General features: G+C 40.0%; 1 protein-coding gene across 2 annotated transcripts in view; it reads right to left on the bottom strand.

Annotated features, from left to right (window-relative positions):
• Positions 1–16,678, bottom strand: part of MFSD6 (major facilitator superfamily domain containing 6) — a 32,616-nt gene extending 15,938 nt beyond the window's left edge. Inside the window, exons 1-2 of one of the 2 annotated variants that reach the window (XM_019523101.1) lie at positions 16,560–16,678; positions 4,429–6,080 (exon numbers count right to left, since the gene is read on the bottom strand). In XM_019523101.1, coding sequence (XP_019378646.1) covers positions 4,429–6,026 — 1,598 coding nt within the window. In that variant the 5' untranslated portion in view covers positions 6,027–6,080; positions 16,560–16,678. The remainder of the gene's footprint in view (positions 1–4,428; positions 6,081–16,559) is intronic. The other variant, XM_019523100.1, reaches the window with a different exon arrangement.
• Positions 16,679–16,684: the final 6 nt, after the last annotated feature.

The raw sequence follows: 16,684 nt of genomic DNA, 5'->3' as shown, positions 1-16,684 counted from the left end.
CCACAGCAACACCTGCATCCAATGCTTTTGTGACCTGATCATAAAAGGCAATCAGGTTGGTCTGACATGACCTGCCCCTAATGAAACCGTGCTGGTTGCCCTTGAGCATCATCCCAGAAGCCGGCCCATAAGAAAAGCTGGAGGGTAAATATCCATGAAACTGAGAAGTAAATTGAATTATGAGCTTGCAATCAACAGGTTCCTATTGCCAGACATCTAGAAGACTACAAATACATTAGCCAAAATTTTTCAAACCTAAGTGGCCTACAGCCCAGGCTGGCACCAAGCACCAAACCAAGTGGGGCTGATCTGCAAAACTGCTGAGCAGTTTCATACTGAATTCAATGGCAGCTGAGTATTCAGCTATTTTTTAAATATCAGGCCATTTAGTTTTAGTATTTTATGCACTGCATTCCACTTCTATATATTCAAAAGTCTAGCAAATATTTCTATACCATCTGAGGACCTTCACTTAAATTTCCCTCAATTTTCCACTTTATTTAAATCTTCTCTCATATATCTTAGAAAAAAGGCTGCGTAGTGCAGGGCCCACTGACAATGAGTATAGCGTTTTGCCATTTTGCTGAAATTTGATTATACACAATATGCTACAGTAATATCTACAATGTTTAAAAATAATTTGAGTGCCAGTGTTGTGGCCTATGAAATGAGTGTTTCAGAGGTCTAGTGCAGAGCTTGGTTACTGATAGGGAACATGATACAAGGTTTCATGACACTGGAGAATGATAGTCTTGTGAACAGGTGACTGCAGTGGGGTGTGGGCTCAATTCATTCATGGATCTACCTAGAAGCAATCTACTGTGACAAATGCCAAAGGCATTTTTTCCCCCTCTCTTATCTGTGTCAGAGGGTGTGTAACTATTCTTATCAAGCCCAGATCCAGAAGAACAGCATGAGGAAAAGAATAAGTACTACTGGAGAAGTGTCAGACATTCACAGTATGTGCTTCTGGATTCTGAAAGTTAACTCTCAAGGAAGGATCTAAGTTATATTCTTTTGAATGAGCGGAAAACGGATAAACGTCAGTGTACTGTTTTGCCGGTAGGAGGGGTGAAATTAAGGTTAAAAAACTGCAACTCTGATCTTTCCCTCAGAGTTATGAAGTCTTTAAAGAAGGGCAGGGGGTGGTTTCCTTTCCTTGTTTAAATAAGAAATTTGAGTAGAGTTTCTGGGAAAACTTAACCCCCTGTGAGCCAAAACTGCATATTCCATTTTGAGTTATTGAGCAATACGTCCTTGGCCGCATCAGGCCAACACTGTTCTCAGTGAAATCCACTCTACATCCTTAAAGGCATCAATACAGTTGAAGCCAAATAATTCTTATTTTGTTTTATAAATGTTATTGCATTCCTCATTAAAGCAGACAGAGCAGTGGACAAGTACGAAACCACATTAAGTGGAGCGTGCACTTTCTACCATTGCCCTTCTTCCATATTTTTGGATGTTTTTATCTGAGAAAAAACAGCTCTAATCCAATGTACTGAAATCAGACATAATATTGCAAAGCTCATTTGTGAGGAGAACTTGGAAGTTACTAGGACTCAATACAGCAGATAGTACTAAATTGTGAAAAGAATGGGACTGTGGGAAAAAGAACTCAGAACAGAAGAAAAATGCACTTCCCCCCCAGCTCTGGTTTTAGAGACATATTAAATCAATACTAAATACTGTTTGCATTAAAGCAATTTAGGCTGAATGAATCTGCATCACTTGGCCCCATCATACAACTGTTCAGAGAACTAAGTATTTCATTTAAAAATGTATCACTACTTTTTAGCAGAAAAAGTAAAGCCAAAAAAGGCAAGCCCTGTACTCTTATCTTTATATTCTTGCCCATTTCACCTTCTTGCCTTGTACTCCACAATCCTGCCATTCTTTTTCCCCTGTGCAAAACAAATGGAACCCCCTCTCACCAGAACTGTTTTAACATTATCAAACATATTTTAAAACATCAAAATACAAATAACTATCAATGTGTAAGGCTATCTTAACAATATTGCTGTTATGTTGTAGAATTTTCCAATTCTAAAATGTTGTTTTATAACCTCTAAAAAAGTCTGTCTGGCTGTAACTATTTCCCTATTTGTTTGGACAATACTTCACACACAAAAATATTAAGAAGGAAAACAGCATCCAAGTGTTACAGTATTTCTTTTAAGAGCAAATCTGATAAACTGCATAAGAGCTTGAACTTGATTACCACCGAGTAAACCAACACCTTGATTTGAGGATTAAGAACTACAAAGATGAATGCAATAAGCAGGGCTTAAGAGGTCCTGGAAGAAAGCTAGGGGCCAAGAGATTTAAAAATAAAGTGCCATAGATTCAAACTGTGATCAGTGCTCTGCTGCATGAGACTTCATAACCAATTTACAATTAATTTCATTATGATCTACTGATGTACATTAGTACGTTTCTGAATGTCTTCATTGTCTCAATGACCTCAAAGAAAGCAGTGTGTTCAATATAGGCTTGTCCTAGATCCAGACTACTTCCACAATTACATTTCCAATGTGGAAAATATTCCAACGTGGAAAGATTTCCTGTTCACTTATATACATTGACCATAAGTGGATTTCAGGTTTTCAGCTCCATGAAGGGTCACTTTCTGGTAATATCAAAAGCCATGTAAGTATAACTAAAGTGGAATATATATTGTCACCAGAACCTGCAATACAGAATTTGGTCTTGGATTATCAAAAAGGGCTTCTCTTTAATAATCATTAAGTCCAATCTTTTCACTTAAAAAAGCTTTTCATTCCACATTCATTATTCCTTTTGCATCCACTTTGTCCAAATTAATCCGGATACAGAGCAATCAACATACTACTTGCACACATCTACCATGAGACCTTGCATCTAAACGAAATGTATTGCCTCACAACTGTAAATGTTTCTTGTTAAACAAATGCTATACATTTCAAAGGGAAAAGACATATCTTTAAGACTATAATTCATTTAGCCTGATGCATGAACAATAAAATTCAATACACTTCATATGAAAGGAGGAAAGCAAATCGGATAAGCCAAATAGAACAGCTTCATGTTGCAAGTGTTTCAAAATTTCAGCAAAATCTAGGAACTCAAAACTAAAGGCTATCTTTTGTTATTAGAATATGTGCAGCTGATGCATTTCAAACAAAGGTAACAAAAAGCATCAGTTCCTTTTGACAAATTAATTATTAGTAACATTCAAAGTAAAGTTAGTTAGCCCTATTCTCTAAGGACAATTTAACTGGAAGAAAGATATAAAAGTGAAAACGTCTTCACTAATAAAAAGTCAGATGAATGGAAAGGAGATGCCACTTTGTGATTAGCACCCAACTAGACTTGTAATGATTTAAAAATAATGGACTTAGAGATCTTAAGAGATCTCTACATGAAGGTCCTGCCTGCTGTAAAATTTGGTATCCTGGACCCTGGCCCAGTAACTTTATAAATCAGCTGAAAAGCATCTTTGGCTGAGGTCAAGCAAGACCAGTTAGATAAAAGACATGGAAAAAAAAAGAGAAAAAAAATGCAGAACAAGTCAGTAAAAACCCAAAAGCTAGATAGCTGGACATGTCCTAACAACCAGATAGTAGATGCTCAGGTGAAATGGCATTGTGCACTTTTCTCATTATTTAAATGTAAATTTCTCAAGTTAGGCACTCTCCAGCTAATCAAGCATAATTAAGCACAAAGAACATAAAAGTTCATACATATTTTGTGTGTTCTGCATATTACAAGAGTCAACTCCAGAATCTGATTTTCTTAACAAGAACTCGTAAAATAAACATTATTGTACCGGTGCAATTTAAAAAGAAAGATGTCAGCTTAAAAAAATATTTTTCAAGACATTTGAAAAACTATTTTTCAATGTACATACTATGTTCTTGGCCAGGTGTGTACAGAGCTTAAATGACTACATTTTTTTTTGAGAGATCATATTTTATGTGCTTGTAGACAAACAAGGCCCATACACAGTGCAATTCCAAAAAATGCCTAATGGAGTTTTAGAAGAATCACACAGTATTCATTTTAAAAGGACTATATCAAGGTTACATTGTCAATGAACTGCAGGTATCATCATTATCATCATCTCACTGAAGTGCAAATAAAGCATTTTGGAAATTATATAACACATAATTTGTAAGTGTTTAAAAAGCATACGATTTCCAGAAAGCAGTATCTGAACATATGTGGATCAGCATATAGATCTTTAAAACACAGATAGAAAATAAGTTCTGGTTAAGTGTTGCTTCAATAGGTCAACTGACACCAAGCGACAGATGTTACTATGAGACTAAAAGGAGAAGAATAATGTAATAGGAAAGTCTTTAAAATAAGTACATTTCAAGCTCAACTACTTTAATCTCTAGGATTCAGCTCAAACAATTTTACATGTGATTACTATCCTTCTCTTACCTGATGTGACCAACCAATTCAATCAACTTGTGGCTGAAGAAGTACGCAGTCAGCTCAGACACATGACTCAGCACAGAACAGACTCCAAAGAGGGTGGTAGTCCCATTCAAGTCTTGTAAGTGCCAATAAAGAAAGGTGAACACAAAACCATATCCAAATCCCATAAACCAAGCCACGAACAGCACAGAACCATACTGTATACTACACAGCATTTTTATCAGGTCCCAAAAACTAAATGACTGTGACTGGCTTGCACTGGTAGGAGTGTTGTCTGAGGAGTCAGAGGAGGTATTTCTGTCCACCTGTGGGATCTCTACCTCTTTTCTCTTGTGCTCATCTTGTTTGAAGTGGGTATAGTGGAATCGGAACTGAGTGGCCACAATTAGTGCCATTGTCATCAGCACACCAAAAACTATGAAAACAATCCTGTAGTTCTTGTATTCAGGAGCTTTACAGCCCAGACCTTCAATGATGACATCAATATGGGTATAGTCAATACCAATTCCTACAGACAACATGGCAAGGCCCCAGCCCAGAGAACCCCACATACGCTGCAGTCCATACCGGTCCCTGTGTTTGCCGAGATACTGGAGGGTCACGGTGTCCACAATAGTAACAGAGGAAGCACTGAAAAACTCTCCTATTATGACAACCAACAAGATGACTAGAAAGATAGCTTCTACTTCTTGATGATCATAAACAAGCATGACTTGATCAGAAGGTACTGGCTTTGTTGTGACAGTGGGTGGTGCTGTGCTCTGCGATTTATTTCCTGGTGGCTCAGAACTAGTGGTGATGTTTTTTGAAATAACATTTGTGTTGTTCTCCACAGCAAGCACTTCATCACTCATCTGAGTAGGTAATGGAAACAACATTTCTGGATTAAGAGTCCCCGTGGTTTCCAAAGGAAGACTGTAAGGTAACAGTTCAATAGGATTAACTGTCCCTCTTGTTTCCAAATTTGGGGAACTGGAAGTTAATAGGTCCCTCTTTCCACGAGCTCTCTGTGACATGAGACTAGCTGTGGTTAGTAGAGAAGGACTGGAAGCAATCTGTGGAGGCATAGTTACAAGGCTGCTCGCATTGGTGGGATGCGGGGGTGGAGGACCCTTTGGTACACATCTTAAGGTAGCTGGTCTAACAAATCCAATCCCCAGGTTAAATAAGACCCAACATAAAAGTGAAAAGAGAAGGACAATTTTCCCTTTTTTAAAGCGATCTGCCACCACTCCCCAGAAAGGAGCACTGCAAAACTCAATGAAGTACCTAATGCCAACCAAAAGTCCACTCTGACTGGGTGACATGCCCAGCTGCTTATAATACACAGGCAGCAATGGATAAAGAGAGCCATATGCAGAGTAAAAGAAAAAATAAAAAACTTTTGAAATCAGAAGATCGTTGTTTATTTTGACACAGTGCTTTTCTAACCAGTCTAGCTCCTCATCTGGAACAGTGGTGGTATCTGTTGAAGAGGTTTCATTTTGGGCCTGCAAGTCTTGCTCCTTGGAAATTCCATTGAAAGGATCAGCAAGCACATATTTTCTCTTCTGCTCTTCTTCATCATCAGTTAAAATGGCAACTTTATCATCAGCTGCCATGGCTAACCCCAAATATTGATACTCAGCAGGTTCTCTGGAAAGACCACGGACACCCTGGTGAGAAAAATAAATCAGACTATAGTTAAAATACAATACAGAAACAAAAAAGGAAGCAACCCTACAAGGTCACTCATTAAGACACGAAGGAAAAATAGGATATCTTATTTCTTACAGACCCTGACCCATAAATATATTAGGAACAGAGTAAGAACAAACAACATTGCATTCATTCACTGATTCATTTATGTAAGAGTAAGCAACAGTAATAGTAAAGAACAAAGGATTTACCAGCCAACACTGTCACTATTAAAAGGAATTTATTTTCCAATAGTAGTTATTATTGAAACTATGGTTACTGAAATGCAGTTATCACAGGAGAGATTTCAAAGACAAAACTGGGAGGTAAGCACCCAACTGATATTTATGACTTTAAAAATCACGTCCCGCTTTTCCTAGATTTTAACTACATTATTTACAGTATTCTTTAAATAACCCTGAAGAGTAAACATGCAAGTTCAGAAGCAAACACACACTCAAATCCACTCCAGCCTGGTACTGATCAAAAACAACAGCCACCCAAAGGCTGATGGCCTAGGCAGGATTAGTTGAATGCATACAGGAACATATAAAAGGGTCTAATACATTTCTTGGAAAGAGATGAAGTATAGCAATTATATACATCTGTAATTGATTGAGTACAAAATAATTCTGGGTTATTTTTTATGAAAACAGGGTATTGGGCCTTTGTTCAGGAACCAGTCTCCCATTTATAACATTTTTCCCATAGGAACATTGGTTCTGAGTTATGACCCTGCATGATGGAGCTGGCGGCTTGGCCATATGCAGTCCTAGGGCTTGCCTGGATTGCATGCTGCCAGGGCCTCTGCCTGCCATAGGCCCTGAGCACCCTGAGGGCCCGCCGCCAGCTGCTGCCGCTGGTGGAAGGGGCTGTGCACAATGGAGGGGCGTGTTTGTAAGGGGGTCCCAGAACCCACCATACACATGCACTCAGACCCCTCATGCACACCCAACACACACTGCAGCATGCGCACTCCCCACAGCCCCACAAACCCCATACCCACTCACACATCCATATCCACTCACACAGCCACATCCCCCCACTCTTCCACACACACACATCCAGTCCCCCAGAAACCTAATACCCACCTACCCCTACTTATACAAGAATAAGACCTGATTTTGAGCTATTATGCAATCATCTCTATGTACACTATGCAAACCCCAAAACTTGTTAAGCGGCCCTCCAACTAGAATAATTGCCTGTTCTGATCTAAGGTGAGGTAAACAGCAAACACGTCTCTGCTCTCAGGAGCTAATTAAAATGAAAAAATGCCTGGTGGTCATTTTTAATATTTAAAATTAGCCTTGAGGGGAAGAAAACTAAAAACAAACAAAATGTTGTACAACTAGAGTCAAGTGGATTCTCTTCATGTTTGTGTTATAAAAGTTTATTTGTTTTTATTTTTAAATTTTAAAAAGATGCTTATTTACATACTCCTCAGGAACAGAGTAAGAGCCAGAAATACAGTGTGCCAATCTGTTCCAAATAATCCAACTTCGCACCACAAGCCAATCTTTAGAATCAAAGAAAGAATTAAGTACCTATCAAAACTAGATTTTCCCTTGCCCTTGCTATTGCTAAAAATCTGTATTTTGCAGTATGCCTTAAAACCAACAAATCTGATCAGAGAAAATGGATAAATAAAGGAAAGGATCAGTATGAGTTTCTACAAACATATATGTTATAAAGTTTCTGTTCTACTCTTACAGATTTCATTCAACTTGGGCTGCATACACACAGATGTGCCTTTCTGTCTCTTTTGGGATCTAAAATACATAGAGAAGACAGCAAATTTCTAGTAAAGTTCAATAATCTGGAAGAATTTTTCCAGGTTTGCTCTCCTGATAGAAAAACTTACCTAGAGCTGTATGTACAGACAGTTGAACGCTGAGGCCCTGAAGAGTAGAGAGCTTGCAGTGCTGACACTGCAGCCAGGGGGCCCTTACGCACACGTGTCAGTGAGCTCTGCAGGCTCCCTTAGTCTGCCTGGTGACAGACAGTAGTAGTGCACAGGGTAGCCCTGAGTGGCTGACCCAGAGTATCTATTGTCAGCATGTGTTTCTCCCTTCTGTAGAATGTAGGGATTTGTGAAGGGGATATATTATGTTCCCTGCAGGAGCTGCTGAGTTCAGCCAGTGATAAACTGGCTCCCTGGGATGTAGGAGGGCTATGTTCTCTTCTGAGAGAAACCACATATACAGAAATTTGCTCTGGTTGTTCCCATTTATTTTTCTCCTGGAACAGCCATTTTTACTCTGAAAGAAAAACCTTGAACACTCGTGATTTCTCCTGGGAGAGTCACTGCTCTCCCAGAAGAAACTGAATGTCTGTATGAGGTCCCGGTAAGAACGCTAGATTCACAATTAAAAGGGAAGTTTTACAAGAAACTTTCTATTAACAGATTTTCAAATGTCTAGGCATAGATTCCTAAAAATTAATTAATTAATTAATTAAATAACCTTCACAAGATTTGCTTGGCTAGCTGGTGTCTGATTTTGGAAAATAACTGTTACAATGGAAAACATTTAAAAAGCAATAAGGAAACCCAGCCCTCCTACTTCCCTTCACCCTAAAAACAGTGTGCACCCCAAAATATTGTGCAACTATGGTGGATAACTTTTTCCAGTCACAATGCTTATGAACAATATTCTTTTCTGTCATCTCCTGTCTGTCTTAGATTGCAAGCTATTCTGTGTTTGTACAGTACCTAGCCCAATGGAGGCTCATTCATGACAGATCCATGGGCACTACAATAAACAAGATTAATTTAAAAAATGACAGCAATTTTTATTTTAAAACAAGTTTCACTTCCAAAGACAGCAAAATGCTCTCAACAGAGGATCCAGGCCAGTACTGTCCCCTATGCCAGTTTATAAAATGATTACTTAATAAATGACAATATGACTTTAGACTGGATAAACCTCCATCCTTATCTTGCTTCACCCCACACTCCATCGTCCAACACCATATCTCTTTTTATACCAAAGTTGTGGCCAAGTATTTGGAGATTTGGAACCCCTGACAATTTCACTAGTCAGTACATCTCAGGACTTGGCTTAGGCTCTGTATTACAAGTACCTTGAGGTAAGGAACATTTAATATTTTATTTGTTAATAAAGTCCTAAGTACATGGAATGTGCTATGTACCTAAGTACAGTAAGAAGTACTACTGAGTAAATGTACTACAGGAAGTTTTAAAAAATGATTTTTTTAAACTGATCTTTATATGTCCTAAATTAACTTGCTTCTTCAGTTAGGTCTATACCAGGACATATAGGTGTGCCCAAACTAGCTTTAATCTAATCAGCTCAGGTGACAATGCAGAGGGTAGGGTAGGGTGGCACCTTAGAAACTAAGAACTATGAAATTTCATAGGCAACAGCCTACACTGTCAGTGCAGTAAGACAAGGAACTATGGAATTTTATTGCCTACTCTATGTATTCCAGATCCCAGAAGAGCAAGTAGTCAGGTGTGTTGGTCTGAAGGAAGGCAGAAGGCAGGACTGGGTGGTACCCTTAAAGAGTTAGTTTCTATAGTGGCTTATACATGTGCTCAAGGTGGGGGGGAGGAGGGTGCATTTTACTTAGAGTGGTTCCTGGACAGTTGCTTCAATTAAAATGGCTTACTCTCATGTGTATTAAGCTCCAGCACATTTAAAAATGGCCACGGGCCATTAGACAAGGTTTAGATAAAGCGCCCTGAGGCCATCTTAAAATGCTCAGGGGCTTACTACACATGATGGTGAGGGGACGCTGGACCGTTCCAACTACAGCATTGCATTCTAATTAGAACACTAAATAGCACATCTATAGTCACCCTCTAGGATCCCAGAAAGGCATGTATGGCCCACACTGAAACCTATAGTGACAAATCTTCACTACAGTGTTACCTACACTACTTAGATTAAAACAAACCTATTCTTTGATTGCAATATATGTATGCTATTTGTCAAATATATACTTCTAAGCTTTCCTACACTTCTAATGAGGAAGAAATAACTAGTCAAGTGAAGACGATCAGTTTCATGTTCAAATACAGGCAGTCCTTGACTTACAATGTTTCAAATTACAATGTTTCGCCTTATAACACTTATAAACTGACACCCTATTTCAACTTTATGACATCAGTTTCGACTTTACAAAGCTTTATCTGATGTGACGCCACACAAGCAAACAAGTTTGCTGCATCGCTCATCTCCCTGGAGAACATCTGTCCAAACTTCCTAGGACACTTTCTTTAAGAAAGCAGACAAGACTCCAGAAAAACCTTCAGCCAAGACTCCTGAGAAGACTCCAGCCAAGAACCCTTCAAAACGTCCAACCAAGAGCCTTTCAAAAAGTCCAGCAAAGTCACCTCAGAGAAGTCCTTCCAAAGCAATATGATCGCTATTTACAGTAGTGCAAGCACCTACTCTGCACTCCTTTAGGAAATGTTTGGATGCTTATCTTGCTGGGATCCTATGACCCCAGCTGACTTCCTGCCTCTTGGGCAGGGGGCTGGACTCGATGATCTTCTGAAGTCCTTTCCAGCCCTAATGTCCATGAAATCTATGAATGTAGCTATATTACTCATCTATAATTGATCGAGTACAAAATTCTGGGTTAATTTTCGTAAAAATAGGGAATCAGGCCTTGGTTCAGGAATCAATACCTCATTGTTTCTTATGAGAAAATTGGTTGCGAGTTACAACTTTTCAACTTAAGACGCGGTTTTCAGGAACCAATTGTATCGTAAGTCCGAGGACTGCCTGTACTCAATTTCTCAGCAAGCAAACAAATGGTTTAGAAGTTCTCCTTCCTGACACCCAGACTATATTTATACACTGAAGAATTTTCTCCATTATAACAGCATAGTAATCTCATAAGAAATGTTTGGGGGGGTTTTAATGCCATAATAAATATATATCCCCGTGGTAGAGACTACTACAGTCAGAGATCACAAATTAAATCTGCCTTAAAATTTAGGTTTTATAAACACACTTTTATAAAACTTAATAAGAGGGTTTACGCCTTTATTTATACCTGTTAGACCCTTTTTATTTTCAGAGGAGCAACATTACTCTACTGTGCTTGCAACTTAAAAATTGCCCATAATGCTAGGCTAGTATCACGGAATGAAAAAGTTTAAATGCCCCCTTTTCATTGTTCAGGTGGAATGAAGATGAAATGTGCACATATACACAGCTCAACATTAATTTAAATATTGTTTCAAGTAAAGAAAAGGATTCTTTGTTAGTTTCTTCAGTCTGACAGTCTATAACTTGCAAAACAACTGCAGTCACATCTCTTTCAAACCCCATCCTTCTCCACTAACCTTCACATATGTATATCTCCAAACATTTCTAGTATATGGCTAAACTGTCTATCCTTAGTCTTCAACCAGCTTTTAAAAACCTGAATATTTCCACAGTGAATTTAAAAGGTCAAACATTTAGACTTAAGGGAAAACTAATGAAAATAACCTTCTTGATGTAAAGAAATTCTTACTTTTTTTGAACAAGCTGTAACAAAAGCAGTCAAACTTTGATACCTGCGTGTTGGTTCCTTCAAATGGCTATATCTACATTGAGGAAATTAAGGAAATCCTCATACTTTAAGTACTTGCTCTGCTCCACTGGCTCTAGACCAGTAAATCTCAATCTGGGTGCCACCAGATCCTCTGAAGGGCACCTTGAAATGTAAGGCTCAGACTTATCCCTGCCTGAACAGTCCCCATCCCCATGGCCCATCCCCTCTGGAAGAAGGTAAGCACTGTAATATATAAATCAGCTTTTGAAATTGGGTTCCACTCAGTTCTCAAGTTATGGAGAGGTGCCCTAAGTCCAATGAGGGGTTCCACAAGTTCAGAAAGGCTGAGAACCACTCCTCTAAACCAATTCTAGAAAACATGGTGGATTCAAAAAACACAAAACCACACAGGTTCCTGTTATTGTTAGCAAACTGATTATCCCGGTTTCTCTACTGAGCTTTCTCCTTTCTTCTCCTAACAGGAAAGTATTGTCTTCCTGTGGTTCTTACCTGTTTCCCCTACCAAGGTGGTCATTTAACTAAAGGCTTGCTGCATTTTGCAGGGCTTATAATATAGGTGGACACTATTTGTAACAAGTGAAAAATTCCCCAATAAAAGTATGCAAATACTTAAGTCCCTACAACATACTGATTCAAATTCATTTTGAGCTCTAAATTAAGGGTTTTTGTTTTAATGATAAGCAGCTATCCTGGTTAAATGATAAGCAGGGATCTCCAATTTAAAAAAATTCCCAATTTTCACTTATATATGTGGCGTTTCACTTAAATCATAGAAAAATGTGGATTTGGGGTTACTTTTGTTAACTGATTTTTTTTTTAATCAGAGAAAGCTAGGATCCCTGATGATAAGTTTACCCCAAACTGCGACCACTTCATTTTAAAACCCTCATCTCTTATAAACACTTTGCTGAATTTACTTGATACATGATTCAGGAAAATTCTAGCCTAATGGTTCATTATATAACTATCCTTAAACCTTGTTCAACACAAGCATGAAACCACACCCCACCGGATCTGAAGCCATTCATAGGACACTGGTGGTGAATTAACCTTCAGCAAACTAGATGGCAAGATGGTGTTTATAACTGGTAGTTGCAGCCTTAAAACATAGAAAAAAGCTTTCATCTTTGTAATATTTCCATAAAAGTGATTTGTATTCAGATGATATATTCATATGAAATAATGAAAACATATAAACATAATCCAATCCTGATTTATCAAAAAAATTAAGAGAACTGAGGATTCATCATTTATTAAGTTCTCAGTTTAACATATACAAATTAGAATATCAATTGTGTTGTTTATATTTATGTAGTTCTTTTTCAATTAGCTTGCTGACCGCTTTTTCTTAAACACTTACTATACATCTGTTGCTAATTTATCTAATAAAAAGTTCATGAGCCTATGCCAGAGATGTGGGGTGGAAAATTTTCCAATTCAAAATTTTCCAGAAAACCCGTATCTCTGCCCTATGCAATGCATTCAGAATGGGGTTCATCTCCCAGAACTGAAGCACAGAGATCAATATGTAAGCTAACGCCACTCCAAATATAGTGCTATCCATCTCCATAAAAGGTCTGCTTCAAGTATCACGTCAAGAGCAAAAGATGCTACTTGGGCATTCATGACTATCAGTCATACTAGACTTCTACTGCAGGCTAAAAATTAATAGCAGCGAAACTGTGCTCTGAAAGGCCCGAATTCTGCAAAGACTGGCTTACGTAAGATCCCCACTGAAGTAAAAAAGCTACTCCCAGAAGTTACATAAACAGTTCTTTGTAGTCTACTAAGACTTGTGTTTTTTACATCACAAACAGTAAAAATAAGCTTTACAAATGCGAAACTGGAGGAACTTAAGAATCCAGCCACCAGAGCTAGACTGTTAAAACTATTAGTTGACACACTACAGCATTTCTATAACACAGAGAATCATGCCCACAGTACTTTAAGAATTTAGCTACCACCTTAACCTTACAGGATATCTTTGCTGTGGTGCCGACAAACCTACAGCACTATCATGCAGTGATCGTGCAGCTTCTGTGACATCTGTGACTACTGAGGTATGCAAACAGCTTTTGTTCTTACCTCACCCTCCCACTCCACCTGTATGTTTATTCTTCTGTTTAGGTTTCAGCTGATGTGCTATTGTTATCTTTCTGGGTCAGGGGCTATTTCTGCGCTGGTTATTATCTAAGTCCCCTAATCGCTTTGTAGATCTTAAAGCAATACAACAATGGGTTTGTTATAGTCCTGTGTATTTATATACACCTAGGTGAAGTGGATTTAAAATGCTACCCTTCTTGTTTGGTAGCATTTCACACTCGCATTGTTGTATATAGTGATTGTACAAAAGAGCAAGGTAGTGGACAGTCACACCCTATATAATGAATGCATACATGGAAAATAAAGTAATTTATATCAGGTGAGTAAAATTTAAAAGGGTGGTATGACAGTCAGACAGTTTTTCAGCTGTTCTTCAAGACCAACTCTGCTATTAGTCTAGTTCAGTAGCCACCTGAGGCACAACATAAGCGTGACTATGATTCTGAAGAAATATTAGAGGAAACCCAGCACTTTATCAGTGCATACACTTCAGTGAACATCTGTATGGTCAAGCTAGATGCACTAGTTGATTTGGAACAGAATGACTCATTATATAGACTGTGGTTCTCACCCATGACACTGCATGCAGCTATCACAATTTCTTGAGATTAATTTTAGCGTCCAAATAAGGTTACAATCTAACCACAGGAAATGAAGATTTAAACTATGAGGAAACACTGGATGTAACCAAAGCATTTGCTTTGAGAAGCATGTATGAATCCATCCAAAAGGCACTTAAATTATGAAGGATGTGGAAAAGTTGAACAGATTATATATAGGTAACTGTCTATATATACATATAAGCATGTTCTCATACGTTTGACTCATATACCTATATCAATATAGCTATATATATATACACGTCTATATATGAGGACTATATATATATTTCCCGCTATATTAATATATATACGTGTGTGTATACATAAGCATATTCTCATGCGTCCAACTATACAGATATCTATATACAAGCATGTTCTCACATTTTGACTATAAATGTAGTTATATATATCCATCTGCATGATATCTATCTATATCTGTATATTGTCAGACATGTGAGAACATGTTTATAGAGAGAAGGAAAGAGGGAGTGCTACAACTATATACATGTTTATAATATACAAAGTTCTTTTTCTGTTATTTCTGGGACTTGCTGTTCTCATGTGTTTGATTATATCTATGGTCAAACACATGGGAACAAGTCTCATAAGTAACAGAAAAAGAAGCAGAAGGCAAAGTAGAATAGCACTTTATAGATTAATTCAGTCAGGGGTGCATAAGAAAAGAACTAGAGAAAAGGTTCAACCTAATGAGAAATATTTAACATGTAATTGTTAAATATTTCTCATTAGGTTGAACCTTTTCACCACTGTAAAGTGTAGGGGAACAAATACACCAAGAAGGAAAAAAAACAACACTGAGTCAAGAGAAGAAAAGGCAACCTGGGTGAGAAGCTTATGATGAGTAGCATACTATACACATCTAAGACTATGGTATGATAGGTCTCCTCCTGGCTGGCAGGAAGACTGGTACAAAATCAGAAAAAAAGGAGAGAAAAACAAGTTGCCATCACCCCAGTGAGAAGCATCCCCAAGGTGATCTCCCTGTCCACTGCATCACAGTTCTGCCTCAGCAGCACCTCAGATATAGCAGGGTCCTTACTGCTCAAAGAGGGTCAAAGGAATCCCTGGAGATACCAGTCCTGGCAGGGAAACGCCCTTCTAGAAATGGGTGTACTGGACATGGGGGCTTACTTCACCCTAAAGTGAAGCAGTGTTTTTAAAAACCCATTTCTTCAATTTAGGGTGAAGTAAACCCCTGTTTCATCTATACATTCCCTATGTGCCTGGACCGCTCCTTTTAAAAAAAAAAAAAAAAAAAGGAATTTAAGCCAAATCAAGTCCAAATCCATGAATCAGTCCAGAACCATAGGTGGCCCTACAACAGGCAAACATCCTCCACCCCCATCAGGGCCTTCAGATATTTCCAAAGTCTTTTGACGAGCATCCTACATGCAGGCCCAAGCCTGGAGGCTTGGGATTCATACGCCCCCAAGTTTCACTTGCCCTCAGCCATACTGCCGCAGGAGCAAGCTAGGCAGAAGCCTCCCATTTCCATAAAATGGGCATTAAGCCCCAACACCTTGGCGGTCACCAAACCAGGCCAGAAGAACACTTATTATCCCCAGGCTTAAGGAAAACTGCTTTCTTGGACCCAGGTACATGGTGTTTCTCCAGACCTCTCCTGGCCAAGCCCCTCTCGGAGAAGCCAGGAAGAGCCGCGCCTACAACTGGGGACCGGCTCTCCCAGCAGCTCAGCCACAGGCACCTGGAGCAGGTTGTGGCCTCCAGGCCCCGTCTCCAGGCCGCAGCCGGAAGCGGGGAGCAGCGGGAGCCCAGGCAGGGGCCCGGCCCGGCCGGCCCTCCATGCCTGCTTGGCCCCCCGCTGGCAGGGCGCTGCACCTTTTACGGCTGGACGCGCTCCCTCCGACTTCGTTGCCCAGCCTCAGCCACTGGGTTTTTCCATTCGGCTCGAGCCCGCCCCGCCCCGGGAGGACAAGCGTCGCGGGCCCATCGCGCTCAGCCAGGCCAGAGGCGGCGACGGCAGGGGGGGCCGGGACACCCCGGCGGGCGGGGGGGGAGCCTCTGCGGCACCTTTGTTGACAGCGGGAGGCTGCGGAAGTGGCGCAGGCGGAGCCGGCCGCATCCAGGCTGCAACAACGGGCCGGCCCCACGCATCCCGCCCGCGCCCTGGGGCCGGGGCCACCCGCTTTGGAAGCGGGGGAGAAGTGAGGCCCGCGGGGCGGCAGCGCGACTCACCTGGCCAGAGGAGCCGGCTGCGGAGGCGGAGGCGGAGGCAGCCCCTCCCCTCACCCAGCGCCACGGCCGGGAGCGCTCCGCCACCTGCGGCCGAGGGCAGCGCGCACCATCGCCTGCTGCGCCGG

This window comes from Gavialis gangeticus, unplaced genomic scaffold (assembly GCF_001723915.1).
Source record: "Gavialis gangeticus isolate Ggan-Ray unplaced genomic scaffold, GavGan_comp1, whole genome shotgun sequence".
Taxonomy (NCBI): Eukaryota; Metazoa; Chordata; order Crocodylia; family Gavialidae; genus Gavialis; species Gavialis gangeticus.
The sequence above is the reverse complement of the archived record's forward strand: the minus strand, read 5'-3'. Positions and strand labels throughout refer to the sequence as shown.